At 41.5% G+C, this 14,725-nt stretch overlaps 1 protein-coding gene across 1 annotated transcript; it reads right to left on the reverse strand.

Moving 5' to 3' along the window:
* Window positions 1–1,052: 1,052 nt before the first annotated feature.
* Window positions 1,053–12,511, reverse strand: LOC308287150 (transmembrane protease serine 9-like; the record flags this gene model as incomplete). The annotated part of the gene is made up of 14 exons (XM_080728270.1): window positions 12,451–12,511; window positions 12,185–12,288; window positions 11,908–11,987; window positions 11,404–11,488; window positions 10,451–10,631; window positions 9,493–9,626; window positions 8,746–8,898; window positions 6,306–6,381; window positions 5,725–5,828; window positions 5,382–5,464; window positions 4,424–4,511; window positions 2,852–3,032; window positions 1,674–1,807; window positions 1,053–1,214 (listed from the first exon to the last, which is right to left on the reverse strand). Exons 1-14 carry the CDS (start codon window positions 12,500–12,502, stop codon window positions 1,053–1,055), a joined length of 1,617 nt encoding a protein of 538 aa, XP_080584396.1. The 5' UTR covers window positions 12,503–12,511.
* Window positions 12,512–14,725: the final 2,214 nt, after the last annotated feature.

The following is a 14,725-nucleotide window of genomic DNA, read 5'->3' on the forward strand; positions in this document are numbered from 1 at the left end:
CCGTTTTATCCAGGTTTAACTTTGATCCAGAGACCTCTTCATAATGTGATAGATGCTTGTTAATTATATCTAACTCTTTCTTATTTTTAACAATGACAATTACGTCGTCGGCATAGGCCAGGACGACCAAGCGCTCACCCCCACTAGTTTTAATACCTGTTAGTCTTTTATCGTTTTTTTATCTTTTTTAATAAAGGGCTAATTGCCACTCCCTTTGCTGAACTGACGCCACTGGATGTATGATCTAATGAACTGACATGATTTTTATATAAAAACGACCACATTTTGTACTTTTGAAAAACCAGTTTCTGCCTCCTCCCTGTACAACATGTATACAGGACTTCAGGTGGTTCCTTTCAATATAGCCTATTTCTAAAAACTATTTCCTAGGGCTTAATACCCTATAGGTGGCGTAGTTGGCTACTTTTAATTTATACCGCCATGTTACAATAGGAAGCTCTCAGGAATCTTGGGGTTCTCCTCTGAACTCAGCAATGCTGTCAAGTATTGTGCCACAATGCCATCTAGTGGTCACCAATGATAATGACATTTCCAGACATTGTAATAAATTAATAAATAGGCATAACATTTGCAGACATCTTGTCTCTGAATTGTCTCAAACTGGAACATATGACTCATCAGGAGTCAAAAAATAAAAAATAAACTGTCCATTAGGCCTACATGACGTTACAAACTGGCATTTTAACCAATTTTAAACCAGGGGTCTTTTTCAGGCCAATGACCCCTAGGCTTAGAGAGAGAAGCATATGTCTTTAAACCTACCAAATGTGGTATATACTATTCTTACAAGGGGGCTCTATCTTATTGTTTTAACATTGTAAAGTATCGATGCATTGAGCAGGGCTGTTGAAAATCACACCTGTCTTACAGTTTCCACATGCTCTTATCTTATTTAACAACAGCAACAACAACCTTCAACAGAGGTTTTACATGTTTATTGGAATTTAGCATATCAACATCCAGCTATAGGTCAAGTGAAGTTTTCAGGACGTGGCTGGGTTGGTGGACGTAGAAAGAGGTGGTTGATCTCTTTAGTTGGCAGCCATGATCTGGTCCACCCAGCTGCGGAGCTCGGAGACGCGGGCGTAGACGGCAGGGGTGTAGGTGGAGCAGGTACCGCTTCCAAAGGAGACAATGCCAACCAGGGTCCACACATTGTCCTTCTCACACACCAGGGGGCCACCAGAGTCACCCTGAGACGGTCACAGCAGAACGTTACAATTGAAAGCACAAGTAAACAGACTATTAAAGAATCAATCAATCAATCAATCAATCAGAGGTTATCGCCATGCTGGCTTGTGGGCCTGGTATAGTGCGTAAAATGCATGCTAATTAGTAAGGCCAGACAGGGCCTCGGCCCGGCCCAGTTAGGGCCCAGTTTCGGGCCCGTTGAGAACGCTGAGCTGGTCAAGTCATCACTATGATGTCAGAACAGGTCTATCCTTCTGCTGAGCTGGTCAAGTCATCATTTTGAGGTCAGAACAGGTCAGTGCAAATTAATTCTGTCTTGGCCATTCATTTGCAACATCATTGTGATGTCAGAAGAGCATGAGGTGTGACAGACAAACAGACGGACAGATGGACGGACATGTTTTCATATTAAATGGCGACCTACGGTCGCAACAAAGTGAAATATGGGGAGCAGATCTCACCATGCAGGAGCTCGCACCATCACCTCCAGCACAGATCATGGAATCAGTGATGTAGCTTCCCCAGTGCTTCTTGCACTGCTCATTGGACAGGAGGGGCAAGGCAGCCTGCTGCAGCAGTTTGGGGGTATCGTTGGCTGGAGAGAGAGAGAGGGAGAGAGAGAGAGAGAGAGCGCGATTACTACCTGTTTCTGTGAGAATTTACTCTAGAATTATTTGTGGGACACTTCCGGAGAACAGCAGACATACAAGCTCACGTCGCGTCGCAGATTTAACCGTTGTGAGCTTGTAGATCACTCTTGGCTGCGGTGCTGGATGGACCTTTTGCACAAAGTAGTGCAATGCAAGATAGAGGGCGCCAGTCAGATCCCTTTGAGTCACACCCTACCACTACTTCCTGTTCATCCACAGAGCATTGATTCTAGTTGTTTTCTCCGTTAGATTAAGAGCTTTCTTTTCACTTTTTTCAACTTTTATTACTTGTCAAAATACATTTTATTTGTCTGCCTCATCTTTGTACCATCCCAAGTAATAAAAGTTGACAAAAGTGAAAAGAAATCAAATGGAGAAAACAACTAGAATCAATGCTCTGTGGATGAACAGGAAGTAGTGGTAGGGTGTGACTCAAAGGGATCTATTAACTTGCAATGCACTACTTTGTGCAAAAAGAGAATGCAGGATAGGATGTTGGAAAGTTGTGGATAAAACAAACATCAAGAAAGTAAGTTTAACAATTGCATAGCTGCAAACCCCACCCCAGCTGTACCAGGAAGTGGGAAGTGGGATCAATTCCATTTTCGGGTTTCTGATCCGGTCGGAGCGGAAATAACTTTACATCATCACGTGACCTGAACCACCGGCGCCGTGCACCTCCAAAATCATTCCACCAGATAAAAAAATTGTTTAAATTGTTATAATCGTTTAGTTTCTTTTGGTATAATAATCGTTTGGTATATGTCCATCTTTTATTCTAACTCGTAGCGATTTGCATTATGTTGCGAACAAAACGCCAACCGGAACCAACCACCAGAACCACCGGTTTCTTTCTAAACCGGATCACACGGCTCAGTTTGATCGAATACCAGGCTTTCCTCCGCGGAATACCAGGAAAGTCTGGTGATGCGAGGTTACTATGACAGCAGTGTCCAGTGACATTACAGCGAGAGCTGAGAGGGTCTCACCAGTGGCACGGGTCAGACCCCAGCCAGAGGTCACGCAGGTCATGCCAGCTGCAAAAACATCGCTGGAATCGGCCAGGCAGACAGGGGACACGTGGGGGCCCAAGCGAGCAGGTTTGGCCAGTTTGATCAGAAGGATGTCGTTGTTGATGGTTTGTTGGTTCCAGCGGGGGTGTCTGAAAAACTGCAGACAAACAGATGGGTGGAAGAAGATGGAGATGACAATATGATCATACAGGATTCACTTGAAATACTGTGTTGTTGCTTCTGGGCCAACCAGGGGGAGCAGCCTCTTTACAGTAGCTCACCCGCTTACCACTATTGACATTACAGTAACATGGGTCTATTGAAGCACCCCGGACTTCACCTATTTTCAACCAAATTTTTATTTTTCCCATATTTGTTTTGAGCAGTTCTAACCGCTCCTACATCTGGCTTTGTGTGTACTGTATGTCCATCCGTCCGTATGCCCGTCCCGCAGAGCTTGGCATTGGCTTCACTTTTTCCCCATTTCCCTATTTTCATATAATTGGTTCTCACTACTGATTCTAAAATGGCACCATTTCTTTCTTACTCTCTGTGTCTCAGATGTGCATCGGCTGTGGATAGTTCAGAAACCTGCATACCAGTGACATCATACTAGGTAGGTTTGGCAATTTCAAACACATTTTCAAACTTTATTTTGCCACGCTACTCCTCCCACGGTTTTGGTGGCACGCACTTGGGCCATATGTATTAGGGAATACATTTTCCCAATTGACTTGAATGGGGGAAATTCTAATGGTGAGACATAATTAATTTACAAGTGTGACTCACGTCACGGCAACCACACTTGCAATTTCCAATTGTATCTTTCTAATTTAATTTAATTTAAATTGTATTTATTTAATTTATTAATGTACAAACAATGGCTTCTCTAATTCGTCATGCTAACTTTCCAGGAAGAGAAAGGCTGCAGTTTCTCTTAGCTTGTGAGGCTTCTGTCCATAGCCCTACAATGATACACAGAGTGAGTAGACAGAAATTTATAATGAGCTTAATATCAATTAAGATACTTCGATACCAAGATCTATTATTAAAGGAGCTATAGTCAACTTTTTCTTGAAAAACGGATGCTAAAATAAAAATAATGTTTCGAAAATATTTTATAAAAAAATAAGCTTTATATATGTGTTTCAATTCAAAAATAACCACAAAAAGCGTAAAATAATGATAAAATAATCATTTGGGCCATTGTAGGACCGACACTTTGTTTACATTCTAGTCTATTCTTTGATAGTGTTAGGTCATTTTTGAATTGAAACACATTTATGAAGCTTATTTCTTTATAAAATATTTTCGAAACATTCTTTTTATTTTAGCATCCGTTTTTCAACAAAAAGTTGACTATAGCTCCTTTAACATAAAGCAACATTGGTAGGAGAGCTTGAGTCAGGTTGTGTATAAGTGGGACCATATGCATGTGAGTGGGTGATTAGTTATATTTTTGTGAGTTGCTAATTGGTTAGCTTATTGACTGGCCGATGGGCTAAATTAGCTTCGTTTAGTTTATTTGGTAGTTTGTTTATTTGGTACCTTGGCAGGCTTCAGTTTCTGGATGTCCTCGGTGTTGTCGAAATAGTCCTTGTTGTGCTCTCCAACAACCACAACTTGGCCATAGGTCCTGAAATGAACAGACATTTAATTTATTTCTGTGTTAATTATGTCTTACATGATGTAGGCTAATCTATTTACACAAACTGTGTACCTGTAATTGCTGGACAACACACACAAGCCACAACATGATAACAATACTATAAAGACATAAGAACAAAAGAAGACAAATCATAGAATTTAGTAGTATTATAATTATGTCTAACTTCCTAGATCACCTGAGCCTCCTACACTGTCACATACAGTATATAGAGCAGTGGTTCCCAAACTGTTCAGGTCTAGACCCAAAAGAGAAATTAGACGTTTGCCCAGGACCCAAACTAGTGAAAATAGCAGATCTACAAGCTCAGAATAGATCAGCTATTTGCACTACAGTATTTTCTGGACTATAAGGCGCACCTGACTATAAGGCGCACTGTCAATGAATGGTCTATTTTCAAACTGTTTTCATATATAAGGCGCACCTGACTATAAGGCGCACATAATAGACGCTACCGTTGCGTTATGCATCCAACAGATGGAGCCGTGCTAAAGGGAATGCCTGCTCCACCTACACCCCCCGCCGTCTCAATGTCAATGAATAATCCATGTATAAGGCGCACTGGACTATAAGGCGCACTGTAGTTTTTTGAGAAAATTAAAGGCTTTTAAGTGCGCCTTATAGTCCGGAAAATACGGTACTTCTTAAACATTTGTTGTTTAATTTATGGAATTTGAAATGTTTTGAAATAATAATAATTCAAAACAAAATGTAGAAAACAAAAAATTAAGGGACCCATAAAAATGTGTTCGCGACCCACAAATGGATCCCAACCCAGTGTTCGGGAAACAGTGTAGTAGAGTTTTGCTGCACAGGAGAAACGCATGAGGGAGGACTGACCTGACAGAGCAGTGGGCAGCAGTGACAACCCAGTATTCATTGATCAGGGAACCTCCGCAGAAGTGGAAGCCGTCCAGCTCCATCTTAAGGTAACATGGAGATGGAGGGGAACATAACAAGGTACCATGCTCTTCACCAACCATGACCACATTTCCATTTATGTATATAGATCATGTGCAATCATTGTGCAAGTGTGGTGATAATATAGTGTTGATGTTGTGTGTATTTCATTGTGGCATTTCTGTTCTTGTGAGGAGGAGGTGTGTGTACTGATATTAAAACTTTGAAATTCTAAAGGGCTGAAGTCTGATCTTGTCAGAGGCAGGTACAGACAGTCACTCACCTGCAGGGACACCTGCCAGGGCCAGGAGTGTGGCACAGCCTCCTCACCGTTGACGATGCGGGCATAACCAGTCACCTGGGGGGGGATGGCGGGGGTACCGCAGCCTGGCAACCAGGAGAAAAACCATTGTCACACTGCTGACTATCAAATCTAAAGTAATCATCACCTTCATCACCTTGAATTAAAATTATACTGGACTGAATCCATACTTATTTATCTACAATGTAAGTACAGTAACATTTACATGTACATAAAAATAAAGTAAAAAACATTCTGGATGTTTGAGGAAAACCATTCACTTGAGGTGAAATATAACTCAAAGAGGTTCAATTAGTTAATATTGAAGAATTTCGACACTTCATAGAGAGATATAATTCTTCCTGTCCTCTTTTGAAACTGCACTTTAGGCCGAATCTTCCTAATTAATCTAAGTGTGTTTGCAGGAGCAAGTACACTACAGTACATCAAATCTCTGAGTTTGCATTAAAGGTTTAAACAAGTTATTTTGGCAAAACACTACCATTTGACATTTAACAGAACACATATTTGAGATGTCTGAACGAGGGCCGGGATTCCCTTACCATAAGCGGCGCTGACAAAGGCAAGGCAGGAGATGACCCAGAGGAAAGCCATTGTGACAATGTGACACTGAACTCTCTGAACTCCTGGGCAGTGAGTTCCATATTTATGCCCAAAAGCCTTTCCATATCAACCAATCAGTGACCAGGGTTTGTCCACTTCAGCTGCACTTTGAGATTGTTGGTGCAAAAACATTCCATCAGCCTGCACAGGTGATTATCAGGCTAAATAAATCAACCAGTTCTCAGGCCTGAAGTGCATTTGGCAAAGCACAACCATTTGACATTTCTTCACTCTAATAGAACACATATTTGAGACGGCTGAACGAGGCCCAGGATTCCCTTACCGTAAGCGGCGCTGACAAAAGCAAGGCAGGAGATAATCCAGAGGAAAGCCATTGTGACAATATGAGAACTCTCTGAACTCCAGAGCAGAGTTCCATATTCATGCGGCATAGCTCAGGGGTAGAGAAACCGTTATTAGAGCACGAAGGGTTCCCGAAGGGTTCCCAGTTCAAATCCGGGCTCCCCCTGAGTTAATGTCAAAGGGTCCTTGGGCAAGACTCTGAACCCCACATTGCTCCCGGTGAGCTGGTTGGTGCCTTGCATGGTTTCCTCCGCCACCGGTGTATGAATGTGTGCGTGAATGGGTGAATGTAATGCACAATCTCTGTAAAGCGCTTTGGATAAAAGCACTATATAAATGCACCATTTACCATGCCCAAAAGCCTTTCCATGTCAACCAATCTCTCTAGGTCGTCCTCAGACGAGCCTTCCATCGTCGCTTCCAGTCATCCCGGTTCTCCATACATCCCGCCAGCTCGCTGGTGCTTTGCCCTCCTGTGTCTTTCTTGAGTATATCCACATATGTTAGTGTGGGACGTCCTCGTGACCGGTGCCCATGTGTTGGTTCCCACAGCACCAGTTTGCTGGCTGGCAGCTTCCGGTGTCTTTGGCAGTGTCGTGCAAGTCTCATTCTACTGGCAGCTATTTTATCGCTCACCCTTAATATTCCAGCATACAGATTCTTGTTGGTAACATGCGTACCCTTGCTGATGTTGAGCACTACACGTAACATTCTGGTGTAGCACCCATCTAGAGACTTCTGCAGAGTTGGCTTCAGGGTCCAGCATTCACTGCCATATAGGAGAACAGACTCTACCGTCGCATAGAAGAATCGGTGACCAGAGTTTGTCCACTTCAGTTGAACTTGAGGTTGTTGGTGCAAAAACATTCCATCAAGCCTGCATCAGGTCACAGGTGATTATCAGGCTAAATAAATCAGCCAGTTCTCAGGCCTGAAGTGCACAGCTTGGATAAATATAGCAGGCACTGACCTTGACATGTTCATGTTCCCCCTGTTTTGAAACATTATGTGCATGAGTAGAGAATAAAAAAAGATGTCAAGAACAGAAAAGTGTAGAAATTCAAATAAATTAAAAAATAGTTTACCTACAGTATCTAAGCAACAGTACTTTTTCTTTTTCATACTTCCCTGTAACTTGCATCCTTAACTGCTGTGCTGCCTCTGGGTGGCTGAATTTCCCTCATGGGATAATAAAGGTATCTATCTATCTATCTACGTATCTATCTAAGCACTTGCCGTAGTACTTGCCCTAGCCTTGTTGACCTTGCAGGCTTATGCAAAGGCTAACATGTAATTGCATGTTATATAGACAGATGCCAGTTTATTGTTGACCTGGCATCCTATAGTGTGTATAGTTTCAATGTACAGATTATTGTATTTCTTTGTGGTTATTCTACAGTTAGACTGATTCATCTGGTTCTTGGTTCCTAGATTACTATTGTTATGCATTTCATGTATTACCATGTGCTGTCATTGCTTATTGTAGGTCTACTATGCCTAAATTGTACATTGTTCGTCAGGTTTCTGTATCTATGTACAGATTATTGTATTTCTTTGTGGTTATTCTACAGTTAGACTGATTCATCTGGTTCTTGGTTCCTAGATTACTATTTTTATGCATTTCATGTATTACCATGTGCTGTCATTGCTTATTGTAAGTCTACTATGCCTAAATTGTACATTGTTCATCAGGTTTCTGTATCTAAATGCCTAAACTGAGGCAGCCTATTCTAATAAGTATTATTTTTGGGGTCTTTGACATGAAAACCACAGAAGCCGGGCATTGAGCAAGGAAGGGCTCCATCTGCTGTTGAAAATCACACTCGTCTTGAAACCACTATGCCTTCTCTTTTAATTTACACATTCTCCACACGCACGTATCTAGACACAAAATGCAACCGTATGACATAAGGTTCTTGACATATATATAAGAATGACGCTACAACATCAACAGCGACTTTCAATAGATGTTTATTGAAATCCAACATATCAACATCAACATCCAGCTAGATCACGTTTTCAGGACGTGGCTGGGTTGGTGGACGTAGAAAGAGTTGGTTGATCTCTTTAGTTGGCAGCCAGGATCTGGTCCACCCAGCCACGGAGCTCGGTGACGCGGGCGTAGACGCCAGGGGTGGAGGTGGAGCAACGGCTGCTTCCCCAGGAGACAATGCCAACCAGGGTCCACATGTTGTCCTTCTCACACACCAGGGGGCCACCAGAGTCACCCTGAGACGGTCACAGCAAGAGAGGAACGTTACAATTGAAAGCACAAGTAACAGACTTTTAAAGAATAAATCAATCAGGGGTCATGCTGGTTTGTGGTGGACATTTTTGGCTAAATCTTTTTTTTGCTACGAACATACAATATTACAAGAAACACATACACATGAAAAGAGCTTGCCCTAAATGGCCATAACATGTCTGTAACTCTGAGAGTGTTCAAATGGAACCAAATACTTGTGATTTTATGTCTGCTGATTCAAGCTAATATTCAATGTATTGCTATTGTACTATTGTAACCCTATGGGGAGGTTTTGCTTAAAGTTCCCTGGTTTTGCATAGCACATCATCATAAACGCCAAGTTTAACTGTATTCCATTTGTTGCAATAAATAGTTAATCTACTTTGACATGAGTGTTCTTGACTTAATTGGGTATTATGGTCAAAATGTGTTTGATGAGTGGCACCTCCACACCAAGATGATTTTATTATGTACCAGTCTAGCTTGCTTGATATATATCTAGGTTATAAATAGCCTATAGAAATATAAACATACACACACATAACTATACAAATTGAAATATGTAGAGCAGTTCTCACCATGCAGGAGCTAGCACCATCAGCTCCAGCACAGATCATGACATCAGAGATGTTGCTTCCCCAGTGCCTCTTGCACTGCTCGTTGGACAGGAGGGGCAGGGCAGCCTGCTGCAGCTTGTTGGGGGTGCTGGAGGCTGTGGAGAGAGAAAGAGAGATAGATAGAGTTTACTAATGAAACAAACATCAAGAAAGTAAAGTAAAAAAATAAAATAAACCCATGTTTAACAACTGCATAACTGCAACCCCTCAGCTCTACTAGGAAAGTAGCCTGAGAAGTGGGATCAATACCATTTTCGGGTTTCTGATCCGGTCGGAGTGAAAATAACTTTAAATGGTAAATGGTGCATTTATATAGCGCTTGTATCCAAAGCGCTTTACATAGATTGTGCATTACATTCACCCATTCACGCACACATTCATACACCGGTGGCGGAGGAAACCATGCAAGGCACCAACCTTGCCCAAGGACCCTTCGACATTAACTCAGGGGGAGCCCGGATTCGAACTGGGAACCCTTCGGGAACCCTTCGTGCTCTAATAACGGTTTCTCTACCCCTGAGCTATGCCGCCCCACCCCACAAACTTTACTTCATCACGTGACCGGAACCACTGGAACCAATCATTTTGGAGCTGCACGGCACCCGTGCACCTCCAAAATGATTCCCCTATTTTAAGATTGGTTTAAATTGGTATAATAGTTTGGTTTCTTTTGGTGTACCAGTAATAATCGTTTTGTATGTAAATCGTTTATTCTAACTTGTACCGTGAATAGCGAGACAAAACGAATTGATTTGCATTATGTGGTAGACAAAAACAATGCGATGCCAACAGGAACCAACCACCGGAACCACCAGTTTCTTTTCTTTCTTTCTTTCTTTCTTTCTTTCTTTCTTTCTAAACCGGATCACACAGCTCGGTTTAGAACGAATACAGAGAGAGAGAGCTGAGAGGGTCTCACCAGTGGAGCGGGTCAGACCCCAACCAGAGGTCACGCAGGTCATGCCAGCGGCGAAGACATCGCCGGACTCAGCCAGGCAGACGGGGGACACGTTGGTGCTCATGCGAACAGGGGTGGACAGCTTGATCAGAGAGATGTCGTTGTTGATGGTGCGAGGGTTCCATGCGGGGTGGGTGAAGACCTGGGGACAAACAGATGGGTGGAGAGGGAGATGACAATATGATCATATAGGATTCACTTGATATACTACGTATTGCTGCTTCTGGGTTATTTTAATGGCAACCAGGGGGAACAGTCTCTTTACAGTAGCTCACCTGCTCAACACTATTGACATAATTAACATCAGTCTATTGAAGCAGCCTGTGAACAAAGTGTTCCAACAGATCATGAATAATAATTGTATTCAAAATTCATCATCTGTATTCATCATTAAATATAATTTTGTAAATTTTGTGTGGTGAACCGCTCACTTCACACTGGATGTGATTTCACATACTGCTCATTCTAAAATGGCACCATTTCTCTCTTTACTATCTGTGTCTCAGAGGTGGGCTGTGGACAGTTCAGAAACCTGCATACCAGTGACAATACAGTAAGAGAAAGACTGCAGTTTCTCTTAGCTTGGAAGCTCCATCAATGTCATTGGTAGGCAAGCTTCTGAACCGTCCATAGCCCAACAATGATACACAGAGTGAGTAGACAGAAATTGTGTCATCTTATAATGAGCTTTAGTGGAGGCCAATTAAGGTTCAAAATGGGTGAAGTGCTCCTTAATATCAATTAAGATAAATCTATTCAGTTAAATTTACATTGGTTGGAGGTTGTGTGAGTCAGGTTGTCTATAAGTGGGACCATATAATATGAACCATATGCATGTTGTGGGTGGGTGATTAGTTAAATATTTGAGTTGGGGCTAAATAGGCTAAATTAGCTTTAGATAGTTTGTTTGGTACCTTGGCAGGTGTAATCTTCTGGATGTCCTCGGTGTTGGCGTAAGAGCCCTTGTCGTGCTCTCCAACAATCACACGGTGGTAGGTCCTGAAATGAAACAGATATTTAATTTATCTCTGTGAAAATGACGTCTTACAAGATGTAATCTAGGATTTAAACACACCGTGTAGATATGCTGTGTAATTAATTATATGCCAGTATAGATCCATTTATGCCACTGCATAAATGGATCTATACTGGCATATAATTAATTACACAGCAGTGATCTTTTTGACATGGATATTTGACTGTACAACATTCAAAAGATCCTGCATTTGAATGCATGACAATCTAATCTAGTCATTTAGCTGAAGTGAGCCATTTACAAAATTAGAATTGCCTGCAAAATTAGAATTATGTCTATGTCTGATCTTCCTAGATCACCTGATTTACAAGCCTCCTACATTGTCAAATAGAAAATTATTGCTGCGCAGAAGAAATGCATGAGGGAGGACTCAGATACTGACCTGACATTGCAGTGGGCAGCAGTGACAACCCAGTTCTCATTGATCAGGGAACCTCCGCAGAAGTGGAAGCCGTTGGATTGCTGAACAGGGAGATGGAGTGGAGGGGATAAGATGTTAAGCTTAAACATACCTCAGTAAGGTACCATGCAAAGTCTCTTGCACCAACCATGACCACATTTCCATTTATGCGTCAATATAGATTACAGTATGTGCAATAAAGTGAAATTCTGAAGGGCTGAAATGTGATCTTGTCACACAGGCAGGTACAGTCACTCACCTGCAGGGACACCTGCCAGGGCCAGGAGTGTGGCACAGCCTCCTCACCGTTGACGATGCGGGCATAGCCGGACACCTGGGGAGGGATGGCGGGGGTACCGCAGCCTGGCAACCAGGAGAAAAAACATTGTCACTGCACTGCTGACTATCAAATCTAAAGTAATCATCACGTTCATCACCTTGAAGTAAAATGACATGAAATTTCTTCACTCAAGCAGAACACATACAGTATTTGAGACGGCTGAACGAGGCCCAGGATTCCCTTACCATAAGCGGCGCTGACAAAAGCAAGGCAGGAGATGACCCAGAGGAAAGCCATTGTGACAATGTGACACTGAACTCTGAACTCCGGAGCAGGGAGGTCCATATTTATGCCCCAAAGCCTTTCCATGTCAACCAATCAGTGACCAGGGTTTGTCCACCTCAGCTGAACTGTGAGGCAGTGGTGGAAAAAGTACTCACATTCTTTACTTAAGTAAAAGTATCAATACTGAAATGTAGAAGTACTCCGTTAGGGTGCCCTCTAACGGTCTGAGGGCACCCTTGACAAAAATACCTATTGTGGAATCCGCCAATGCATTTCAATGAGAAAGGAGCGTTTTTTGCAGAAATCCTCTACTGGCAAAAAACGCTCCATTCTCATTGAAACGCATTGGCGGATTCCACTCTAGGTATTTTGGTGTGACCCTTACAAGTAAAAGTCCGGAATTCAAAATGTACTTGAGTAAAAGTACAAAAGTATTGGCATCAAAATGTACTTAAAGTACCAAAAGTAAAAGTATTTTTTTTTTACTGTAGCCTACTGTACTGGGTTGGTTGAACTAGAATCATTGGTTCTATAACTACGTGTGGTCGTACTGTATTGTACTGTATTCTTTAAAATTGTGTTTTTCATCAAAAGGATGAGAGAAAATGCTATGTGAAATGTTTTTTAGATAAGATGGATATGTTCTATATTATAATATTCTTTTAAATTGTTTGAATATAGCAGATCTACAAGCTCACAACGCGTCGCGATGCAACGCGTTGTGAGCTTGTAGAACGGCTATTTTCAAACAGCCTAGGTATAAAACATGGCTAAGGTGGTTAATGTGTGTTTTAAAATGTTATAACTTATATCCGAAAAGTAACTAATAACTAAAGTTATCAATTGAATGTAGTGGAGTAAAAGTACAATATTTGGATCCGAGATGTAGTAGAGTACAAGTAAAAGTATTGGAAATTGGAAATATTCAAGTAAAGTAGGCCTACAAATACCTCATAATTGTACTTACAGTATGTACAGTACTTATGTAAATGTATTTACTTTACAACACTGCTGTGAGGTTGTTGGTGCAGAAAAACATTCCATCCACCTGCATCAGGTCACAGGTGTTTATCAGGCAAAAAAATCTGTTAGTTCTCAGGCCTCAAGTGCACAGCTGGATAAATATAGCAGGCACCGACCTTGACATGTTCCTGTTGTCCCTGTTATGAAACAGTCTCTGTATGAGTAGAGAATAAAAAAAAGATGACAATAACATAAAAGTGTAGAATATCAAATACATTTAAAAATTATTTACCTACAGTACTGTACTGTACGTGTCGTGTCGTGTCGTGTCGTGTCGTGTGTGTCGTGTCGTGTCGTGTCGTGTCGTGTCCTTTGCATGTCTAAGCATGTTTTATGTATTTAAGAATGTTTTATATGCATAAGTATTAGGGGTGTAACGATATATTTTAATAGCGATATGATACGCATCGCGATACATGGTTGACAATACGATGCATGGCGATATTGGTTCATTCATGGCGATACGATTCAATGATTTATGATTTAGTAACTATTTAGCAAAGAATTGTGTGAAACGTGTCAATAGTGCAGGTTTTTTAAGGGAACATTTCTTTTATTATGAATATAAATAACTAAACACAGTGATTCTCTGGCAAATACATGGCCATTATATTTCGACACATAAGGACATAACCCGCACTTTGACATGAACACAGAGATTAGACACATTTATTGATAGTAATAATAATAATAGTATAATAGTAGCTATATGGAATGGAAAAAGACATTTAACCCTAACCCCTCTTTTGAATTTTTCTTCTTAAAATTGCTAAATACAAGGCACAAGTGCTTAGTATCCATCCATAAAATCGATTATTTACATTGCAAAACGATTCGATACGATACAAAGCCAAACGATACGATATTTTGCTGTTTGCATATCGATATAGTAGAAAAATCATGCATTGGCTAAATCATTACTCCCCGATAAGAATGCATCATTTGTGTATTACTGTATATACGTCACTGCCTTTTTTTAGAAAGCCTTTCATACAACATGACAAGTTGACAAGAATAAATTAATAAATGTTCCTATCACACATATGGCAGCACTCCCTGCAGTAACGCTGATGACCACCTGTGACCTGTTGCACGCCTATGACTTGAACCGCCTAGGCCAGGGGTCTTCAATGGGGGTCCAGGACCCTAGGGGGTCCTCAGAGATACTGCTGGGGGGGCTGATGCCACTTGAACCACTTGAACCCTCGCATC

Source organism: Nannobrachium achirus, assembly GCF_963921795.1.
Source record: "Nannobrachium achirus genome assembly, chromosome: 6".
Lineage (NCBI taxonomy): Eukaryota > Metazoa > Chordata > Actinopteri > Myctophiformes > Myctophidae > Nannobrachium > Nannobrachium achirus.